Source organism: Lissotriton helveticus, chromosome 8, assembly GCF_964261635.1.
Source record: "Lissotriton helveticus chromosome 8, aLisHel1.1, whole genome shotgun sequence".
Lineage (NCBI taxonomy): Eukaryota > Metazoa > Chordata > Amphibia > Caudata > Salamandridae > Lissotriton > Lissotriton helveticus.
This window is the reverse complement of record NC_136069.1, coordinates 1,678,799,246-1,678,818,902: the sequence shown is the minus strand read 5'-3', so window position 1 is coordinate 1,678,818,902 and position 19,657 is coordinate 1,678,799,246. Positions and strand designations below refer to the sequence as shown.

General features: G+C 43.1%; 1 protein-coding gene across 4 annotated transcripts in view; it reads left to right on the top strand.

Annotated features, from left to right (window-relative positions):
* LOC144773622 (transient receptor potential cation channel subfamily M member 2-like) overlaps positions 1–19,657 on the top strand; it is a 1,628,848-nt gene that overhangs the window by 1,452,952 nt on the left and 156,239 nt on the right. For all 4 annotated transcript variants that reach the window (XM_078658771.1, XM_078658770.1, XM_078658769.1 and 1 more), the window contains one exon: positions 9,337–9,435. In XM_078658771.1, coding sequence (XP_078514897.1) covers positions 9,337–9,435 — 99 coding nt within the window. The remainder of the gene's footprint in view (positions 1–9,336; positions 9,436–19,657) is intronic.

The following is a 19,657-nucleotide window of genomic DNA, read 5'->3' as shown; positions in this document are numbered from 1 at the left end:
GGGTGAAGGGGATAAATATAAATAGTAGCAGGGAAGGGAAGGGGAGAAAAGAGAGTACTAAGGCCTAGAAATATTGTGTGGCTAGTACCAGCATATAATGTAGAGCAGAAGGGTCCGGCAGGGCCGGGCGAAAGAAGGCAGGAGGCAAATGGTCATACATCTGGTAAGGCGTTTGTAGGGCAAAAGGGAACTGCTAAAAGGCATGGCTGTGTGCTGTGAAAAGTGTGCGTAAGGAAATAATGTATTAAGAGCAGCATTTAAGGTGCAGTACTTTGTGAGTAAATTACGGTACTTTAGGGGATAATGGCCTGTTTTGGAAAAATTGTGTAGCTGCTGGCTGCGGCTACATGGTACATGCTTGCTTGTACAGATGGATAACTGGACACCTTAAGTAAAATGGCCTTTAACCCACGCTACTCATATTCCTTCCGTTTACTGGTTTGGTTTAATTGTGTGCTAGACAAACCAGCTTAAAATGTTGCGTTATAATACATCAAAAGAAAGCTATGTTCGGACTTTACTAAAGGACATTAACAAACTACCATATAAACTAGTAGCTTAAATACCTACTACTCACTAATAAAAATATTGCTTGGCCCATTCACAAGCCCACTTTGTTTAAACCTTCACTGAAACAGCTGGGGACCTCGGCGTGGCTCCAGATGCAAACCCAGCGACTTATTTCGTGAAACAGCAGGCAATTGTCCTTATTTTCCGAGTCAGTAGATTAAGTAGAGGAGTTTTACGATCGAGTGAAACTTTCCGGTGTGGTCAGCGCTGTGAAAAAGGCAGGGTGAGTGGATGCTTTAGTCACAGACTAAATCAAGCTGTTTACATGCAAGTTATAGCACATATGCAAATCGGTATTATTGTATTAGCTGTGTGATCGTCTATTCATTTATATAGAATATGACATTTAATTCATTTGGGTTCTGTGATAAGTAACCTAGTATATGCTTATTGGAGAAATGTTGCATACTCTCATTGCTGCGTTAAACCTCTTAAGCAGACTTTATTCCATTCTGTAAAATGAATTAGTTAAACACTGTCCACTTTGGTAGAGTGAACCCGAAAACCAGAGTCTCTGATAATTGAATGCAAAGTCTGCATAAACCTGTAGATCACTGCTGGTTCACAATCAATGTTAAAAGTACGGCTGTCTGTGCGTAAATAACATGCATGTCCATGTAAGGCCTTTCTTAATTTTGGGAATTTGTTGAGGTCTTGTGAGCGCTGCTAGTCCAGTGGCGAGGGACTACCATAACCAGAGTCCACTGCACCTGGAGGCGCTGCAATGAGTGAGGAAGGAGGCGGGCCACCAAACAACAATAAGCCTAATGCGCGTCCTGCCCTTCCAGCTAATGTGTGGGCAGAAGCAAATTGTGTCACTATGTTGTTTCCCCAGCTGTGCCCACTGTTTTGCTTCTGCACGCACCTGCCTTGGACAGCCTGCCTTGTTGACGCTTGATTAATTAATACTCTAGTCTAGAGAGATGTCGACTTACACCAGAAGAATATCAGAAGGTCCCGAAATGAACCTGTGAGGTAAGCAGGGCCTGCTCTAGGGCAGCGCAACTGCAACCGGTGCCAGTGCACGGGGTGCTAACTTTGAGGGGGCGCAGTGTGTGCAAGTAACTCGGGTACAAAAACTTTTAAAATCCGCCAGCCACCACTGCATTTATCGGACTGTTCCATGGCTTTGGCAGTAGTAAGGACATCTTTTAAATTTGGGTCTCCCATGATCCATAACTGTTCTTGAACTTTTTTGCTCTTAGTGTGCACAATAATTTGGTCCCTAATCATTTCATCGGTAATGGGACCAAAGTTGCAATTAACTGATAAGTGATGTAAAGCCGAGGGGAAATCGTCAAAAGTTTCAGAACTTTCTTGGGCTCTAGTATAGATCTTGAATCTGTTCAAAGCAACACTGGATGTAGGTTTAAACCTAGTTTCAATACGAGCCATAGCATCATCAAAAACATTTCTATCTCCACTACCATCAGCCTGAAGAAGAGTCCTGAAAACAAGTTGCCCTTCTGAACCTAAAGAGTGTGAAAGAATATTTTTTTTTTCTTTCAGCAGAGAACCTGTCTCAATCAATGGCTTTGAGATATGTTAAAAATTCTTCTCTCCACCTGGTCCAAGATCTGGGAGGTTCACCATTTTCTTGGAGGAATTTTGAAGAAGGATCGAATGGCATGATGCTCAGAAAGTTTCAGAATAAAAGTGAACTGAACTGTCATTAATTTATAACAAAAGGTTAATAAGTGTCATGGAATGTCTCCTAAAATAAAATGAAATGAAAAAAATAAATTTAAAATGAAAAACAAGGTGTTTTCACTTACTTCTATAAATATACCACAAATTACTGCAGAATTATTCATATTCTTAGTTAAACATTGTTTCCCTCGAAGATTTGCGGTGAAAACATGTGGAGGATCCGGTTTCCGGTTGCTATGGAAACCTAATACTAAAGGAAAACAAAATGGCTGCCGCGTATGCGTGAAAACGTCATACGCAACGGAGCTGGTGCACGCACAGAGCTTTGAAAAATGCTGTCGATAAGCTCAACGTTCGTGATGTTTTTAGGTCTTGCGACCTATCAATGCGCGCAAGCGCATTGAGCGGAGCGAGAATTCATGTCCTCAAAACGCTCGTGAAACCAAGGGCTTCTTGCGCTGCGGTTTTCATTAAGTTCACGTGAATCACGTGAGCAAACAAGCACGGGCATTCACGGCCGCACAGCACATCAAAGGGCTTCGCCCAGCGTGCGCTCTACGGCTTCTCCTCCCCTAACTAATTAATCATGGCTGGCCGGCCGGCCGTACTTTCAGTTTCCCGGCCGCTCTGCATTATCAGGTACGTGCGTGCGTGCATTTACACTCTCAATATTTCCCTTTCTTTTTCTGCCCACTTCTCCCTCCTCTCTCTCCTCTCCTCTTCTCCTCATCTCCGTCTATCATTCTCCCTCAGTCGCCTCTCTGCTTCGCCTTACTCTTCCCTGCTGGGTCCATGCCAGTGAAAGTTGGGTCGCACTCACACTGGTATGTAGAGGAGCTCCTGACACGGACACCTCACTTCGACCATGCAGCCTCTGCAAGGCTCCGAGCCAGGCAGCTTTACAGCGTGACCGGAGCGGCCTACATTCCAGAGTCAGGCAGGGCATGTCAGGACAATGTTCCAAGCTGCACGTATTACAGCATCAGCTTCCTCAGCCTTCCGGTGCCCACCCTACATCATCGGGCCGCGCAGCTGCGGTGACTTCCTTGCTCACGCTGTTGCCTTGGGACCATCAACAACAATTAAATAACAATGCTAATATTAGTAATGACCTCACTAACTGACGCAGTGATCTCAAGCTGTCCTACGTCATAAGTGTGTGAATTAGCTGGTCCTGTTTTCACTTTGAATGGTTTTATATACCGTCTGTATTTGTAATGCAAAATCAAAACTGGAAGTGCCACAGTAACTTGTTTAGTACGCTACTTGTTACCCCCAATGTGCTGATTCGCAGCACTGTAAATTATAGTTTTTATTATTCCCAAAAAGGGCACTCTAAATATCGACCTTGAGATGAAGAAATGCAGAGTGAACCCCACTTACGGTAAAAAACTGCAACCAGCAGGCTTTTTATGCCGATCTTAACTATTGGTGCTTAACTCAAGAAGCTATTCCTCCAGTTCCTTAAAGACACTCACTCTACATATATTTATTTGAAAAGTTTTATAACACGCATACATGCCCCAAAGGGCTATCGGAGTGTTGTACAACAGACGTACGTTAGCATGAGTACAGTACAATAGAATATTAACACTTGCCCTACATCCCCACTCTTCATTTCCAGAGGCATCCCCTACTCCTCCCTCTTACATCACCCATCCTTACTAGAAGCTTCATCCCCAATCCCTCCCCCCACACATGAGAACACGATCCTCATTGTTACGTACTGCAGCACTCCCTACACACTGTCTCCTCGACATCACATCCTTACTTACAGCTGCACCGCTCCCCTGGTACATCTCCTATCTCATCGCCCCCCTGGACCCACTCCCTTACAGCTGTTGAGTCGTCACTACTCATCTTCTCTCCAAGTCACCACGCATGCGCATAACTCACGGTTTGCCAGTGTGCCTTTTACTAAGTGTGCCAGGATTTGGCCGGTGGCCGTCCGTACTTTCAGTTTCCCTGACACTCTTATTTTACATTACGTGCCACCAGTAATTTTTTGCAAATGCTTCTTTATTTAATTTACACGCATACATACAATATCAGCATGAAGCCCTTTCACGAGCGCCATGCTTTAATGTTTTCATTGTTGTCTCTCTCCATGTTCCTCCACCCCGATCTCTGCTCTCACTCCCCCCTCCATTCTCCCACGCCCTCCTTGTTTTTGATACCTTCCTGTGTCTTCTTTATCCCAAATTACGATTATCACTTATTTTCTGCTTTTATCCATTTCTTTGATTTGATATATATTACTTTAATCGTGTATGGTTTTAATTAACAGATGGGCCATGATTAGTAAACTTGTATTTATTCGTTATCGCTGTGTGTGTCTATTCTCTCCGGTTCTTTCATTCATGCCCTCTCCATTTGCACTCTGCCGCATCTCTCCTTTTATCGTGTTTATTTCGCCTGTCCTCTGTCACCATCTTCTCTCTTTGCGATTTACACTGTTCATCTTCTCTACACCTTTTTCTATCTTATCCTATCATTTTATTTTTCCTTTCGTCTATTATTTTCTTTACGTGTTTTACTGCTATTCTCTTTTCTACGCGCAACGTTTTCTGCCCGCTACCCCGCCCTTTTCACTTCCCTCTCTGACAAGCACTTTCCCGCCTCCAAGCCTTCCCTCCTCAGCCCGCGCGCTGCCACAGGCTCCAGCCTCTGGCAGATCTTATCTTTGGGCTATGCACCTCAATAGGGAAACCACAACTTTAAAGGCGGGATTTCAGGGCGGCTGAGACAGAGACGGCTCATCACCTAAATCAACAATTTGTAGTCAACAACCCACCCCGCCCCCGCACTGTTAGCCTTTTGAAGAAAGCTTGGTGACGCCTACAGTCTCACCGTGAGCTCCTCGCTCACATTCCCCCCCCCCACCAGGCTCTCCCGCACCCATCCGGCTTCCCTCCGGCCATTTGCCACACTCCTTGCCTCTGCCGCAAAGGACTCCTCCCCCCGCCACTCTCCAAAACAGCTTTGTGCGACGTCTGTATCCATTACTGGGATATGTTGGCGCTCGTAATTGCTTATTGGCCTTTACTAGGACAGGGAATATTTGTATTATATGGGGGGTCTTTTGCTGTTTGCCAGAGAGTCACTACACTCACTGCACCCTACCTCACTCACGGATCGGTCTTCACTCACCAAAAATGCCATGCAGAAGTACAGTGTTACATGGATATGTTGCCTGGGCACGTTCTATTCTGTGCAGTGATACATTGCAATAAGAGGACACAGATGTACGGAAACATATGTGATTGCTCGGCTTGTGATCAGGGAGCAAGCATGCTAAGGTCTTACCACATAATAACGGGCAGTCTACAAGCAACTCCTTGTACGATCTGACAGTTATTGAACATCGTATAGGTAAACTTTATTGGAGGGTCCCTGCAGACACTTCCCTTTTGCTTTGACAATCAGAATCAGATATTCTAAATGCTATATTAACTTTAAAGTTACTTTTTTCAATCGTGGCTCTGTTCATTACCAGTGTTTTGATATTACATATCTTCAACTGTCCTATTTTATTCAAGTGCTCCAGTGGTTTCAAGTCTGCAGGACGCTTTTATAAAACGTTTGAGTAAGAAAGCATAAAAAAAAATAACCACAAATGCGTTCATTTCTATCACGTAGTTCCAATGGTTCTGTCACGTGCATGGGCTGTGTCGTTTGTTCAAGAAATTAGTTCACTGGAAGCACGATCCAACCGTTCCGACTGCTGGCTGCAGTCTGATGCTGCTTTGACGGTGCAGGCGCTAAAATGGACCCACTCCCACACCCCCTCACCCTCACACCCTCACTCACCCCCTCATCCTCACCCCCCCTCACAACCCTCTCACCCTCACTCAGCCTCACACCCTCACCCTCACACACTCTCACCCTCAAACTCCCTCACTCACCCTCACACACCCACTCACCCTCACCCTCACACCCCCTCACCCCCTCACACCACTCAGTGCTACAACACATGTGTGTGTAGGTGCAAATGCAATGTTCTTGGATTTTCGTCACAATAAAATACACTGAACATAATCTTCACAAAATGTATTCACAAACGTTTAAGCTATTGCCATTATAAATTACAATAACTTTTATTTAAGTATTAATTATTTACAAAATTAAAAGCCATTGTTATTTGTAATATCAATACATCTAAGTTACGTAAATACAACACACATTGCATTACAAATGCTATAGGTGTCACATTTGCGAAAGTTAAAACTGTTGACATTGTAACTGACAAAGCTATTAATTTTGCTATTTTCAAAAACAACACATAAATTAAAAAAGTGTCATTTACAATACCAATCGCTCAAACTTTCCTAATGCGAAAAGTTAAAAGTATGGGCATTGTAAATCACAAAACAAAAAAATAAAATGTCATTTAGAAAACCAATAGCTCAAACTTTCCTACTGCGAGACCTATTGGCAACGCCAGTGCTTGTTTCTTTTGAAACAGTGGACCGACGTCCCACACTGTACGTTTAAAAAAATATATATACAAATGAAATGTGCCACTTACTACTATCGGAGAATGGCGGAAGTCCTTATTTCGTGAAACAGCAGGCAATTGTCCTTATTTTCCGAGTCAGTAGATTAAGTAGAGGAGTTTTACGATCGAGTGAAACTTTCCGGTGTGGTCAACAATTTCCTTATTGATCAAAGTGGCGAACTGCAGTATAAAAATAGCACAAAAATGGTCCAAGAAGTAAGTGAAGAAAAATAATGGGTGCTTAAATTCCCAAATGACAGTAGTTCCAGAATATATCGTAGGTTCAATGAACTGGTTGCTCCTGTGCTGGAAAGTAGCAATCCAGTGACATCGTTGCCAAATTTGTAGAATAATAGATATCCAGTCAAAATTGTAAAAATAACTCAAGTTGATTTATTCATAAACAGCACAGTACGTCTGCTCAGGATGAAGTCTTCAGTTAATCTGCCCAATAGAATATAGAATACATAGCACCATAGCAACAGGTTGCAGTACAGCATTTGAAAGAAAGCAATGAAGTAATACAAGAATTAAAGAAACACAAGGATAAAAATATAACACACCAGTACTCTCGAAAGACCACTGCTATGCAAACAAGTGTCTTTGTTGTATTTTGTTTCTTCCAATAGAACATTGTATTTACATTGGTGATGGGACTGCTCCATCCGAGACAGCTCACTCTGTTCAGACGTTAGGATGTGATTTGCACATACTACTAGCCACTGTTTGAACTTTATCTACGCGGCGCCAGAGAAAGGGGCACATGAGGTGTTGGAGACGTCCGACAGAACAGTTGTGTTCTTTGGAGCTCCACCCCACTGGCGCCTTTTTGGGCTTAATTTGCCAATAAACTCGTAAGTGTCTACCATGTGGGCAGTACTTCCTCCACACTACTAAGATCAAATAGATCTATTAGAGCTTCCTATACTACTGACTAAGGTAAGGGGGTTCTAATGTGGGACTGGGCAAGGTAGATGTCCTGAAGAAGACCATAGTGATCTAACAATTGGGGGCACGCTTAGGTCGAAACATGTTGACTCCAGCAGCTTAGGAGGGGTGTTACAGGTTCCTAAATCTTCCTTCCTTGACACCACCATCCTGATATTCTTTTAATCCTGACCTTGGAACCTACGAATAAAGGTATATTAGGTATCCATGAGCCAGTTTTAACTCACGTTCCTGTCTGCACTTTTTTGTTCTATCACCATACCCAGTCTGTGATTGACACAGTTTGTCCGTGAACATTGTCACTTTCAATAGTGTGTCTTGTTTGTACTTTTTGTGTTTTGTATTCCCCTCCCTATGCTCCGCCTTGTGCGTGGCTACGCCAGGGCGTTGTAGCAGACCCGATGATGAAGCATGTCACACACATTGTGTGTGAGTGAGGGCAGTATTTGTATACTATTGAATGTGTCACCGTGCTTCCTCTTTTCTGTGTTGCCTCTCCACCCCTTTTTGTGTATATCATGTGGACTGTAGGGGGTTCAGGGTGGTAGAGAAGTTCTTAGACCCTCTCCCCTCTTACGTGAGATACTGAACTTTATCACCAACACTTTTTTTTCCATATTTGTAATTCATCTTTTGGTTGTGCAAAAATCTCGATCAGGTATGCCTCAGACCAAGTACATCTGGACAGAGCAAAGTACTCAACCACATGGGTCTGCATGATGCATTTGAAGAAGTGCAGTGGCTCAGAACTCACAAGGGTGAGTTTAGAGCACAGCAAGAAGTGCAGTGACTTACAACCCATGTGGGCCTGTGCAAGGTCTATCAAAAGGCGCAGTGGTTCACAACTCACATGGGCTCGGTTTTGTAATTCAGCCATATTGCAGAGCACTCCAAAGGGACAATATTGATTTTGTAGTTGCGTGTTGTGGCTCAGTCTACTGAAGCATCCATGCCATGGATCGGCGTTTTCCTCATGGTCACAGGCTGCTTTTATATTCCAATCGTAGTGACAGATAAGGTATCTCAGTGAGCTGAGCATCCAACTAGTGGTAGGGTCTACTCGGATAATCATCTTTCCGAGGTCAATATCATGAGCACTGTAATAACGTTATTTCCATGTCTCAATTCAACAGTGTTTGCTCCGCACTCTTAGAAAAGTCCAGCTTCGCATTACTTCTCTTCTATGTGTAAATCTTTTTTGATATTTTGTTATTATCAGCTACATGTTTTTTTATTATAGTATTAACCCATTTAACTATTCCCCCACTTTAAAAATGCACCAGTAACAGCACAATATATTACCTTTCTTAAAAAACAAGTTATAATACTTGAACAAACTTCCAGTAACTTATATTACATAGCTATTCACCAAGCTAAAACATACATAAAAAAACAGCTTATTATTAATCAAATAGGTGAAACCTAATACATTTACCAATGCTTGTTCATGGTGGAAACAAGCAGGTCTCCCAAATCCTCTGCACTCGAGAATAAACTCTTCATTTTATCTAAAGCTATCTTCACCTGCGTCTCTCTTGCCACAAGTTTCTTGTTTAACAGATCCATTTCCTTTCTCTTTTATTACAACAGCTGGGATGTGTAACGGACAATAGTTTTTAATGAACCGGAACATCCCCGCCCCCATTCACCCATGTTATCCTGTCTTTCAGGGCATATTGGAGCCAGGTGAGACCTTACCATCAAATCATAAAAAGACCCCGAAGATGGAATTCTGGAAAAGGTTTGAGGATCTGAAAGAAGGACAGGAGGTCTGCACTTACAATTCAAATTTTATGCATGTTACATGTTTCTAGAGCAAGAAGGTGAATTTGTTTACAAATACTTGGCACCTACTAATCTGATGTCTACCACTAAAGAGCCCCACCACATTATTATATTATATGTTTGTTTCTAAAATATTAAATATTATTATTAAATCATCATATCACCCTTATGGGGAGACGCATCTAAGATACATACAACTTTGCTCTATATTCAAATCTAAGTTCAAAATAAAATAACATTCTTTAAAACACTTTGAAAGAAAGAAAACTAATTATACAGCTTAACCTAACGAGCATTGGCAATGCCAGTAGGTCTAGCTCGTATCTAAAAATGCTAGACACACCTGTTGTTCTTATCTCCAATCTGTCTATGTTGTGGGCTTCAAATACTGTCTGAGAATAGAGACCTCATGACACTTTTCCTTGCAGTCATTCCTACCAAGAACATTGAGCTCTGTCTTCAGAACTAGTTTCTGATGGGTGTAAAAATGCATAGGGTAGTATGTGAATGCTTGTCTGTGAGGGATGTAAGAGTGCTTCCCATAGTGTGTGACTGCTAGTCTAGAAGGAATGTAAGAGTGCTTCTATGTGCTAGCTAGTCTGTGAGGAGTGTAAGGGTGCTTCTATGTGATTTCTAGTCTGTGAAGGGTGTGAGTGCTTCTATGTCATTGCTAGCCTGTGAGGTATTAAAGAGTACTTCTGGTAGTGTGTGACTGCTGGTATGTGAGGGATATAAGAGTGCTTTTATGTATTTGCTAATCTGTGAGGGGTATGAGGGTACTTCTGTGTGATTGCTAATCTGTGACGGGTGTAAAAGTGCTTCTGTTAGTGTGTGATTGCAACTCTGTGGATGGAAGAGTGATTCCAGTAGTGTTTAATTGCTGGTCTTTGAGGGGTGTAAGAGTGCTTCCGGTAGTGTCTGATTGCTTGTATGTGAGGGGTATAGAGTGCTTCTGGTAGTGTGGGATTGCAAGTCTGTGAAGCATGTAAGAGTGCTTCAGAAAGTGTGTTATTACTAGTCAATGAGAGATGTAAAAGTGCTCCCGGTAGTGTGTGATTGGAGGACTGAAACATGTAACAGTACTTCCGGTAGTGTGTCATTGCTAGTCTGTGAGGGGTGTAAGATAGCTCCTGGTATTGTGTTATTGCTAGTCCGTGAGAGGCTTAAGAGTGTTTCCTGTAGTGTGTGATTGCTAGTCTGAGAGGGGTATAGGAATCTCCTGGTAGTGTGTGACTTCTAGTCTATGAAGGATGTAAGAGTACTTCTAAGTGATTGCTAGTCGTTGAGAGTTGTAAGAGTGCTTCTATTTCATTGCTAGTCTTTGATGCAAGTAAGAGTGCTTCCAGTAGTGTGTGATTGCAGGACTGTAAAACATGCAACAGTGATTACAGTAGTGTGTGACTGCTAGTCTGTGAGGTATGTAAGAGTGCTTCTATGTGATAGCTAGTCTGTGAGGGGTGTAGGAGTGCTTCCAGTAGTGCACGATCACTTGTCTAAGAGGGGTAAAGGATAACTTCTGGTTGTGTTTGATTGCTAGTCTTTGAAGGGTGTCAGAGCTCTTCCAGTAGCGAGTGATTGCAGGACTGCGAAGCATGTAACATTGCTTGCGGTAGACTGTGGTTGCTAGTCTGCGAGGAGTGTAAGAGTGCATCCGGTAATGTGTGATTGCTTGTCTGTGAGGGTTGTAAGAGTGCTTCCAGTAGTGTGTGCATACTAGCCTGTGAGGGGTATAAGAGTGCTTCCGTTATTGTATGTTTGCAAGTCTGTGTAGCATGTAAGAGTGCTTTCGCTAGTGTTTGATTGCTAGTCTGTGAGGCAAGTAAGATAGCTTCCGGTAGTGTGTGATTCTTAGTCTGTGAGGGGTATAAGATAGCTTCCGGTGGTTTGTAACTTCTAATCTGTGAGGAGTGTATGAGTGCCTCCGGTAGTGTGTGATTGCTGGTCTGTGAGGCATGTTAGATACCTTCCAGTGGTGTTTGAACGCTAGTCTGTGAAGCATGTAAGATAGTTTACGGTACTGTGTGATTGCTAGACTGTGAGGCATGCAAGATAGCTTTTGGTAGTGTGTGATTGCTAGTATGTGAGGGGTGTAAGAGTGCTTCTGGTAGTGTGATCACTAGTCTATGAGTGCGCTTCCGGTAGTTTATTTATTTATTTTGAAGGTTTTATATAGCGCAAACAAGACACTTGCAGGTATCAGGGCGCTTTACATGTCATATATTGGAAACAAGAAAGAATAAGCATAAAAACATACAATTAGAGGTGATTAAGATATAAGGTGCTAACAAGAATAAGCATAAAAACATACAATTAGAGGTGATTAAGAAATAAGGTGCTATAAAGTACAAACTAGTAATTAAAATACGGTGCTCAATAATGCAGACTAATAATTAGTATACAGTAATAAGTAAGTAGTTCACGTGAATTTAGCCATGAGAATCGCTTTCAATTTTTTTTGAAGGAGGCAGTGGAGGGGTTCAGTCTAATTTCTGTGGACAAAGCATTCCATATCCTTGGAGCCATTCCAGAGAAGGATCGGTTGTTAGTTTTTTTGTGGCAAAACGTTGTGGTTTTAGTAGAAAATTCTTGGAGCTTCTGGAGGCTCTATTTCCAGAAGAAAGTACCAGTTTCTGAGCTAGATAGCTCGGAGAATTGTAGTGTAAGGCCATGTGTGTCATACATGCGATTTTCAGATAAATTCTAGCTTCAAACGGGAGCCAGTTGAGGGCTCTTAGGCCAGGAGAGATGTGAGAGGTTCTTTTTGAACCTGTGATGAGTCTCGCAGTTGAATTGATAGTGGCTCTTAGCGGGGCTGTCGTCGACCTGGGGAGGCTGCATAGGGTTACAGCCCCATATTCCACTCTTGGGATTACTAGGGCTTGAACTGCATGTTTGAAGTCGTTTGCTGGCAGGAATGGTTTCAGTTTTCGCAGGTGTTAACGTGGAAATGTGCTAAGTTTGTGGCGGCGCTGATATGCTTCTGCATCTTTAAGTTACTGTCCAGTGTTACACCTATTGATTTTGCTGATTCAGCAATGAGAGGTTGCCCTTTGAGTGCTGTTAGGCGCTGCATCCATTCTAGGATGGTGAATGATTTTGTTGGGGGGGCAATTAGGAGGAACTTCGTTTGGAGGGAGTTTAGTTTCAAATGGTTTTCGGCCAACCATGTTTGTGTTTTTTGTAGCGTTGTATTGAGAGATATGATGTCCTCCAGTGCAAGGATCTTGATGTAGAGTTGGGTGTCATCTGCATACACATGGAAATGGATCTCGGAGAGACTGAGACGTTCAGTGAGTGGTTCCATGAAAAGGTTGAAAAGTGTGGGTGAAAGGGAAGAGCCTTGTGGTCCTCCTAACGTGACTGGCATGGGGTTGGATAAGGATTGATTTGTTACTTTGTTTCGTTCTTGATTCTTTGAGATCTATTTTGGAGAAAAGAAGTAAACCAGGTAAGTACAGACATTCCCATTCTGTGTTTCAGCAGTTCTAGCAAGTTGTCATGTTTGACCGTGTCAAATGCCGATGACAAGTTGAGTAAGATTAGTAAACAGGCTTCATTTTGGTCAAGGATTTTTAGAGCGCCATCAATTATGTCTTCATGGCTAATTCAGTACTGTGCCCTGCTCGGATGCCTGATTGGAATTGGTTGAGCAGGTTGAATTGTTCAATGCAGTTGCTAAGCTGGGTGTGAACACATTTTTCCAAGAGTTTGGCTAGAGTGGGGATGTTGGATATCGGGTGATAATTATTCAAGTCTGATGGGCCAGCTGTTGGTTTCTTTAGGATAGGGGATACCTGCCCTATTTTCAGACTTTCTCGGATAGTTCTTTGAAGGAGGGAGGTATTTATGAGCTTGGTCCAGAGAGGTAATAACAGTGGAATGAAGTCTTTTAAGTAGTCAGTGGGAAGCGGGCCTTTGAAGCGATTGGAGGGATTCAGGGTGGTTAGCGTCTTTAGTATAGTGTCTTCACTGTAGGTGTTGAAGTAGGACCAGTATGCGTTGTTTTTAAGGTTGGATTTTGTGGAATATTTGACTGGGATACCTATCACAGGCAATGCGGAGTTCTTTTGCGTGTCCGTAAGGGATAAAAGGTCTTTGAGTAAGTCGTTTTTTATGGATTCTGATTCTGTAGTGAAAAAGGAGGCAAATTCCTCACAGTTTGGGAGAGTGACAGGGATAGCCTTGGGGGGATGGACGCAGTCTTCGTTTGGGCTTTAATTAGATCGAATAGTTTTTGGGACGGTTCTTGACTTGGTCTATTTGATTCCTGAACAAGTCAGTTTTTGATCTTCTGATCTTTCTGAAGTAGGAGTTTCTGGTGGTTCTTAGTAGCTTGAGGTGGTCAGCTGAAGGTGCGGATCTCCATCGTCGTTCTATTACTCTAAGTGAGCATCTGTCTTCATTTAACCTGCCATCATACCAGGGTTTTGAGTCTTTTGTGGTGGTTCTTTTCCATTGTACAGGGGCTATTTTGTCTAATAGGCTGTTCATGGAGTGGAAGTAGTGGTTGGTCAGAATTTGTACATCAACTAGGTTTTCTGGGGGACATAGGATGTTTGGATTAGAGGATATTAGTGGGTCTGAGCCGATGTTTGTCAGATTTCTCATCCAGATCTTTGTTCTTAAGGGTTGTATAGAATGACTTTTAACTGATACCATGATTTGGAATGTAATTGTGTGATGGTCAGACCAATTACAGTGGAGGATCTAGTCGAGCTGAGTGGAATCAACTTTGGAGATTACTAGGTCGAGGTTTGTGCCTATGTAATTAGTGGGGCTGTTACAGATTTGGTTAGGATTAAGGTCTGAGAGGAAAGCTTTGAGGCTGTTGAGCAAAGGGTCATTCTGGTTATCCCAGTGAAGGTTGAAATCACCCAGGAAAATGTGCATATTATGTTGCCCATCATTTGTGGCTGGAATGTCTATGAGGTGTTCTATGAATGTGATGTTATCTCGTGGTGGGTGGTAGGATGTGTGTAATGAACATATTTGTTTGTTTTTACTAGAGATGTTTAAGAAAAGGTATTCACAGGAGGATGGTGCTGGGCATTGAATCAAATCAAATTTCTTTATTTAGATATGACACAGATATCTTTAAAAGCAGGTTACAATATTCACATTGTGTACAAACTGTTAAAAGAGATTTAAAACATGATATACAAGAATGGTCACCCCGTTTTTTGTTACTCTTGCAGTCAACAGCATCATACATATGGTAGACAAACCAGTGATCTTAGGGCTGCTACTCGTGTTCTTTTCATTTCATCCACCTTAGAGTTTTGGGGTGTTTGTGTGAGCTATGTTGGATGATTAAAAAGAGGAAGAGGTGAGGCATTAACAGGACATCTTTTGCTTAAAATTACGGTATGCTTGCTGAATAAAATTTGTTAGTCCTATGTTTAAGCCTGTGTTTTCGGGGTTCAGAGCCACAATGATGGCTTGCCTGCAGGTCCGAACACCCAGCTTGTTCCACTCAACTTTAAGTTTGCGCCTGCGTTAGAAATTGAGGGCTGGGCAGTGGCAGACCACATGCAACAGGGATTCAGGTGATTTGCCGCACCCTCTGCAAGTAAGATTTTCTGTCGTGCTTCGCCAGGAGGGCAGATCTTGCAGAAATCGCCAATCACCCATTCTAATGGCTATGAGGCTGCGTTTTAAAAACAATGAGTATGTGCAAGACAGGTACGTAGCGGGGGCTAACCGTGTGTAAGAATGTACAAGAGCCCAGGCATGACTACGTTTCGAAAAGAGTGCTTTGTCTATAATGAGTGAGCACATTCTCACACATTTTTTAATGCCAGTTTTAAAAGCTGTCTGACTGGGGGTTTGGGGCCCATAGGTCGCTCGCCGACATTTGTTGAATGGAGTCCTTGAAAAGGCGACCAAAGACACCTCCTGGGTTTTTCTGGGTGATTTCAAGCCAGACTATGGCTTCTAGTGTGCCGAAATTCACTTGTCTCAATTTGTGATAGAGATTTAGGTATGCGCCGATGTTGGAGGCCTCATAGTTTAATAGCCCAAGCTCTAACCTCATCTGTGCTGTCGATGCTGAATTTGGTAGCTGGAGGACCTTTATATAGATTTTTGTCGTGTGTTGGTTTAAAACTGAGTTCATTTTGCCCCTAAATATCTCTATGCCATATGATAGGGTAGGGCCAATTTTCGCTCTTAGAACTTCCAAAAGAGGCGAGAGAGTTGGGCCAGAGAGGTTTTTCGAGAGCTTGGCTAATGACACCGCGAGGGTCGTAGCTTTAACTGCAATCTCATTACGCTGTTTAATGAGATTACCCCTAGAGTCCAGGTGGACACCTAGATATTTATACGAGTGACCTATAGCCACACTTGAGTTATTGTATGACCACCCACCGCCGCCCTGGCGTTTCCTTCCAAAGGGGACAACTTGTGTTTTTTTTTTTTTTTTAAATTAACCTCCAATTGGTTCGTAGACGTGTAACTAAGCAGTTTGTCAAGGAGCCGTTGCAGCCCGACCCTAGTGAGGCTAAAAAGAACAAGATCATCGCCATATTGAAGGTTACTTAATGCCGTGCCTCCCACCTTTGGGGGATGACTATTTGTTTCATCTAGAGTCATCGACAGGTCCACTATGAACAAATTAAACAAAAGCAGGGCCAGCAGGCATCCCTGCTTCACACCTCTAGTTGTCATAATTTTCCGCGAGAGATGCGTGCCGGACCCCAGCTTCACCCTGACCCAAGTACATGAATGAAGTTGAATGATTGCCTCCAGTAATTTGTCAGGAATCCCCCATTTCCTTAATTTTTCCCATAAAGCCGCCCTTGGGACGCTGTCAAATGCAGCTTTAAAGTCGACAAAGCTGCAGAAGACTGACCTGGATGTTGAGAGGGCTTTGTCGACAATGGTTGACACTGCTAGTAGATTGGTCATAGTCCCAGAGTTAGCAACAAACCCTGTTTGGTTCATCGGAATCAACTTGTGTTCCTTTGCCCATAGACTCAGCTCCTCCAGAAGGAGACCTGCATAGTGCTTAGCCTCAATATCCAAAAGAGCAATGAGTCTGTAATTACTGGGGGAGGCGCGAGATCCTGATTTATAAATTGGGTGGATTATTGCGCCCCGCCATGAATCTGGGATTGTTGCAGTTCTCAGAGCATAGTTAAAAAGATTTGTTAGCGTTCCTGACCAGAAAGCTATGTCGGATTTAAACAGGCTCTGTGGCAGGCCATTTGGGCCTGGTGCACCGTCTGATCTCGCTTTTGACACTACTATTGCAACCCTTTCTTGCGGCACCTGAAAGGCCTCACTGACGGAGTGTATGCACTCAATGGGTGAACTCTGCCTGTTACTGAGATCTGTTTCAGCTTCACTTGGAGGGCATCTTTCTGTAACTCCTAGATGTTCTGGGGACCTAAAGTGGTCGATAAAGAATGTTGCCCAGTCTGATTCTTGAATATTTGCCGAACCAAAGCTCGATGTAGTCCGGTTGGAGTGGTTAATTAGGGCCCAAAATTTTCTTGAGTTTCTGTTCTTGCTTTCCCACACCAGTTTGCACCAGAACTGATTTTCGTGCGTCGATTTGTCTTTAATTATCGCCTGCCTAAATGACTTATGGGCTACTTGGTAGAGATTTAGGCATTCACTATTCCCCGGAAATTTTGCAAGTTGCCGCAAAGCGTTGCTTTTGGCTTTCTTGAGTGACTTTGTCTGTGTTGAAAGTGTAAACTTATGAAGCTGGAATGTCCTTTGGGCCTGCAGTTTTGCTTGAAAAAGGTTAGTCAGGTGAAGCGCCGAGACACCGTAAGGTATTTGTGCGCTCTAGAAATTTTAAAAATAAATAAATAAATAAGGCATAGCGTTGACCATGTTGCAGTAGGAGGGGCATCTTGATCGATTCCACCTCTTATAAGGTCCATGCTTACATGTAGAATATTCAAACTAATGTCTTCACCCCATATAAGGCGCTTTAGGTTTTCAGTATAAATTCCCCTGCAGGTTGGGGGTGCAGATTTGTGGTTCACTGGAGCATTGGAATTGATCACTGTTAGATTGCTCTGATGTATGCAAGCGATCACACCACCCAACTTATCAATCCTGTCAAGTCTGGTGATGTCATAGTTAGGGGGTATTAGTATGTCCAGGATGGGTGTAGATGATTCATTTAGCTAGGTTTCCATTAGGATTAGAATGTCTGGTTCGTTAGTGAGTAGAAGGTGCTATATCAGCTGCGTGTCTAGAGGTGGACCTGCAGTTTAGGAGTATACATTTTAGCCTCTTTTTTTTGGCTAATGTGGAGGGTTCGAATGTGAGAGGGATTTGCGTTAGGTTGTTTTCAACTATACTTCTGGAATTATGTATTGTAGCTCTATGTGTGTTGATAGGGATAGACTGAATTAAGGAATGTATATGTGCATTATCTGGGTGCACAGCATTGTGTGGGATGTAAGACGGCTCGTACGAGTGGAGTAAGGTAACTTATTCTTTAGATGATAAGGAATCTTTCATCCTGATAGGGCAGGATAAGACGATGGGGTAAGGTACTGTACTCCATCTTGGGGGCTCCTGATGTTGGGTGCTGACGTGTAAATATTGGGTGTGAATGGAATTTTTGATGTGTGTGTATGTTCTGGAATCAAGTTTAGGGCACGCTAGCTTGGGTTGCTGTTAAATCATATTGTGTAGAGTTTGAATGTCAGTTTTGACTTGTTGCCGAGATAATAATATCTCGTCTAGTCTGGGGTCTGTGGTGAGAGTTGCCATATTTGATGGATGGACTGCAGGTGGTGAGGGAGGAGCAGTTGTGCCTTGTGTGAAGTTTGATGGGGAGTTGTGTTCAGATCCATGTTTTGAGATTTTTCTGTGGATATGGCGATGGAGAGGGGGATGTAGAGCTTGGGTGTTGAGGGGTCTGGGTGTGGGTAAGTCAGGGACTGTGGTGGTATAAGTGGTGATAGAGGGGACAGTTGGGACATCTGGCTGACAAGAGGAAGGTGTTATTTATGTGGTTGGGACCATGTGACTCGTATAGTTGTAGGGAATGGCTTATGAATAGGGGGGATGAGTGTCGCTCTGAGGATGAGTGATGGATTGGGAAGGAGGTGTGAGAGGGGAGCTGGGAGTATTGGGTCAGGGAGACGGTGGCGGAGGTATGGTGGGGAGAGATAGTGTGTGTAATGGTGGTGTTAAGGAGCGAAGAGGGCTTACGGTTGTATGTGTTATTAGCCCGGTTGTCAGTTAGGTCTGGGGTGGGTATATGTGTAGAGAGGGACAACTGGGTATCATGACTTAATTTGGAATCAGATTGGGAGTTGGTCATTAAGCTGTGGTTGGCAGGAGGGGGGGTGTTCTTCTAACTTTTTCCTTGATGAGCGGAAAGATGTTATCTAATAGGTTTAAATTGTGGTCTGATGATTGCAAGAGGATGATCTCATTGTGATAGATAGTGATAGTAGCTGCTGCTTTATAGAATGGGGAAGGGAGGATAGTTAGTGGTAATCTGTGTGCTGTTTTCCTCATGTTGGCGACCTTAAAAAGAGAAAGAACGTTTTTCTCCATTGACTCTTCTATCAGTATAGAAGATTATGTCATTAGTAACATGCCCTTTTTTCATTGAGTAGTCGGGGTCAGAGATTGGGGTTTCAGGGCGAGATTTTAGAATGTTTTTGTTTAAATCCAGTAGCTGCTTTTTTGGAAGGTTTGTCATTGCTAGGCTGTCAGTGGTGTAAGAGTGCTTCTAGTCGTGTTTGATTGCTAGTCTGTGAAGCATGTAGGATAAGTTTCTGGTAGTGTGTGATTGCAAGTCTGCGAGGCATGTAAGATAGCTTAGGTAGTGAGTGATTACTGGTCTGTGATGATGGCTTGCCTGCAGGTCCGAACACCCAGCTTGTTCCACTCAACTTTAAGTTTGCGCCTGCGTTGGAAATTGAGGGCTGGGCAGAGGCAGACCACATGCAACAGGGATTCAGGTGATTTGCCGCACCCTCTGCAAGTAAGATTTTCTGTCGTACTTCGCCAGGAGGGCAGATCTTGCAGAAATCGCCAATCACCCATTCTAATGGCTATGAGGCTGCGTTTTAAAAACAATGAGTATGTGCAAGACAGGTACGTAGCGGGGGGGTGTAAGAATTTACAAGAGCCCAGGCATGACTACGTTTCGAAAAGAGTGCTTTGTCTATAATGAGAGAGCACATTCTCACACATTTTTTAATGCCAGTTTTAAAAACTGTCTGA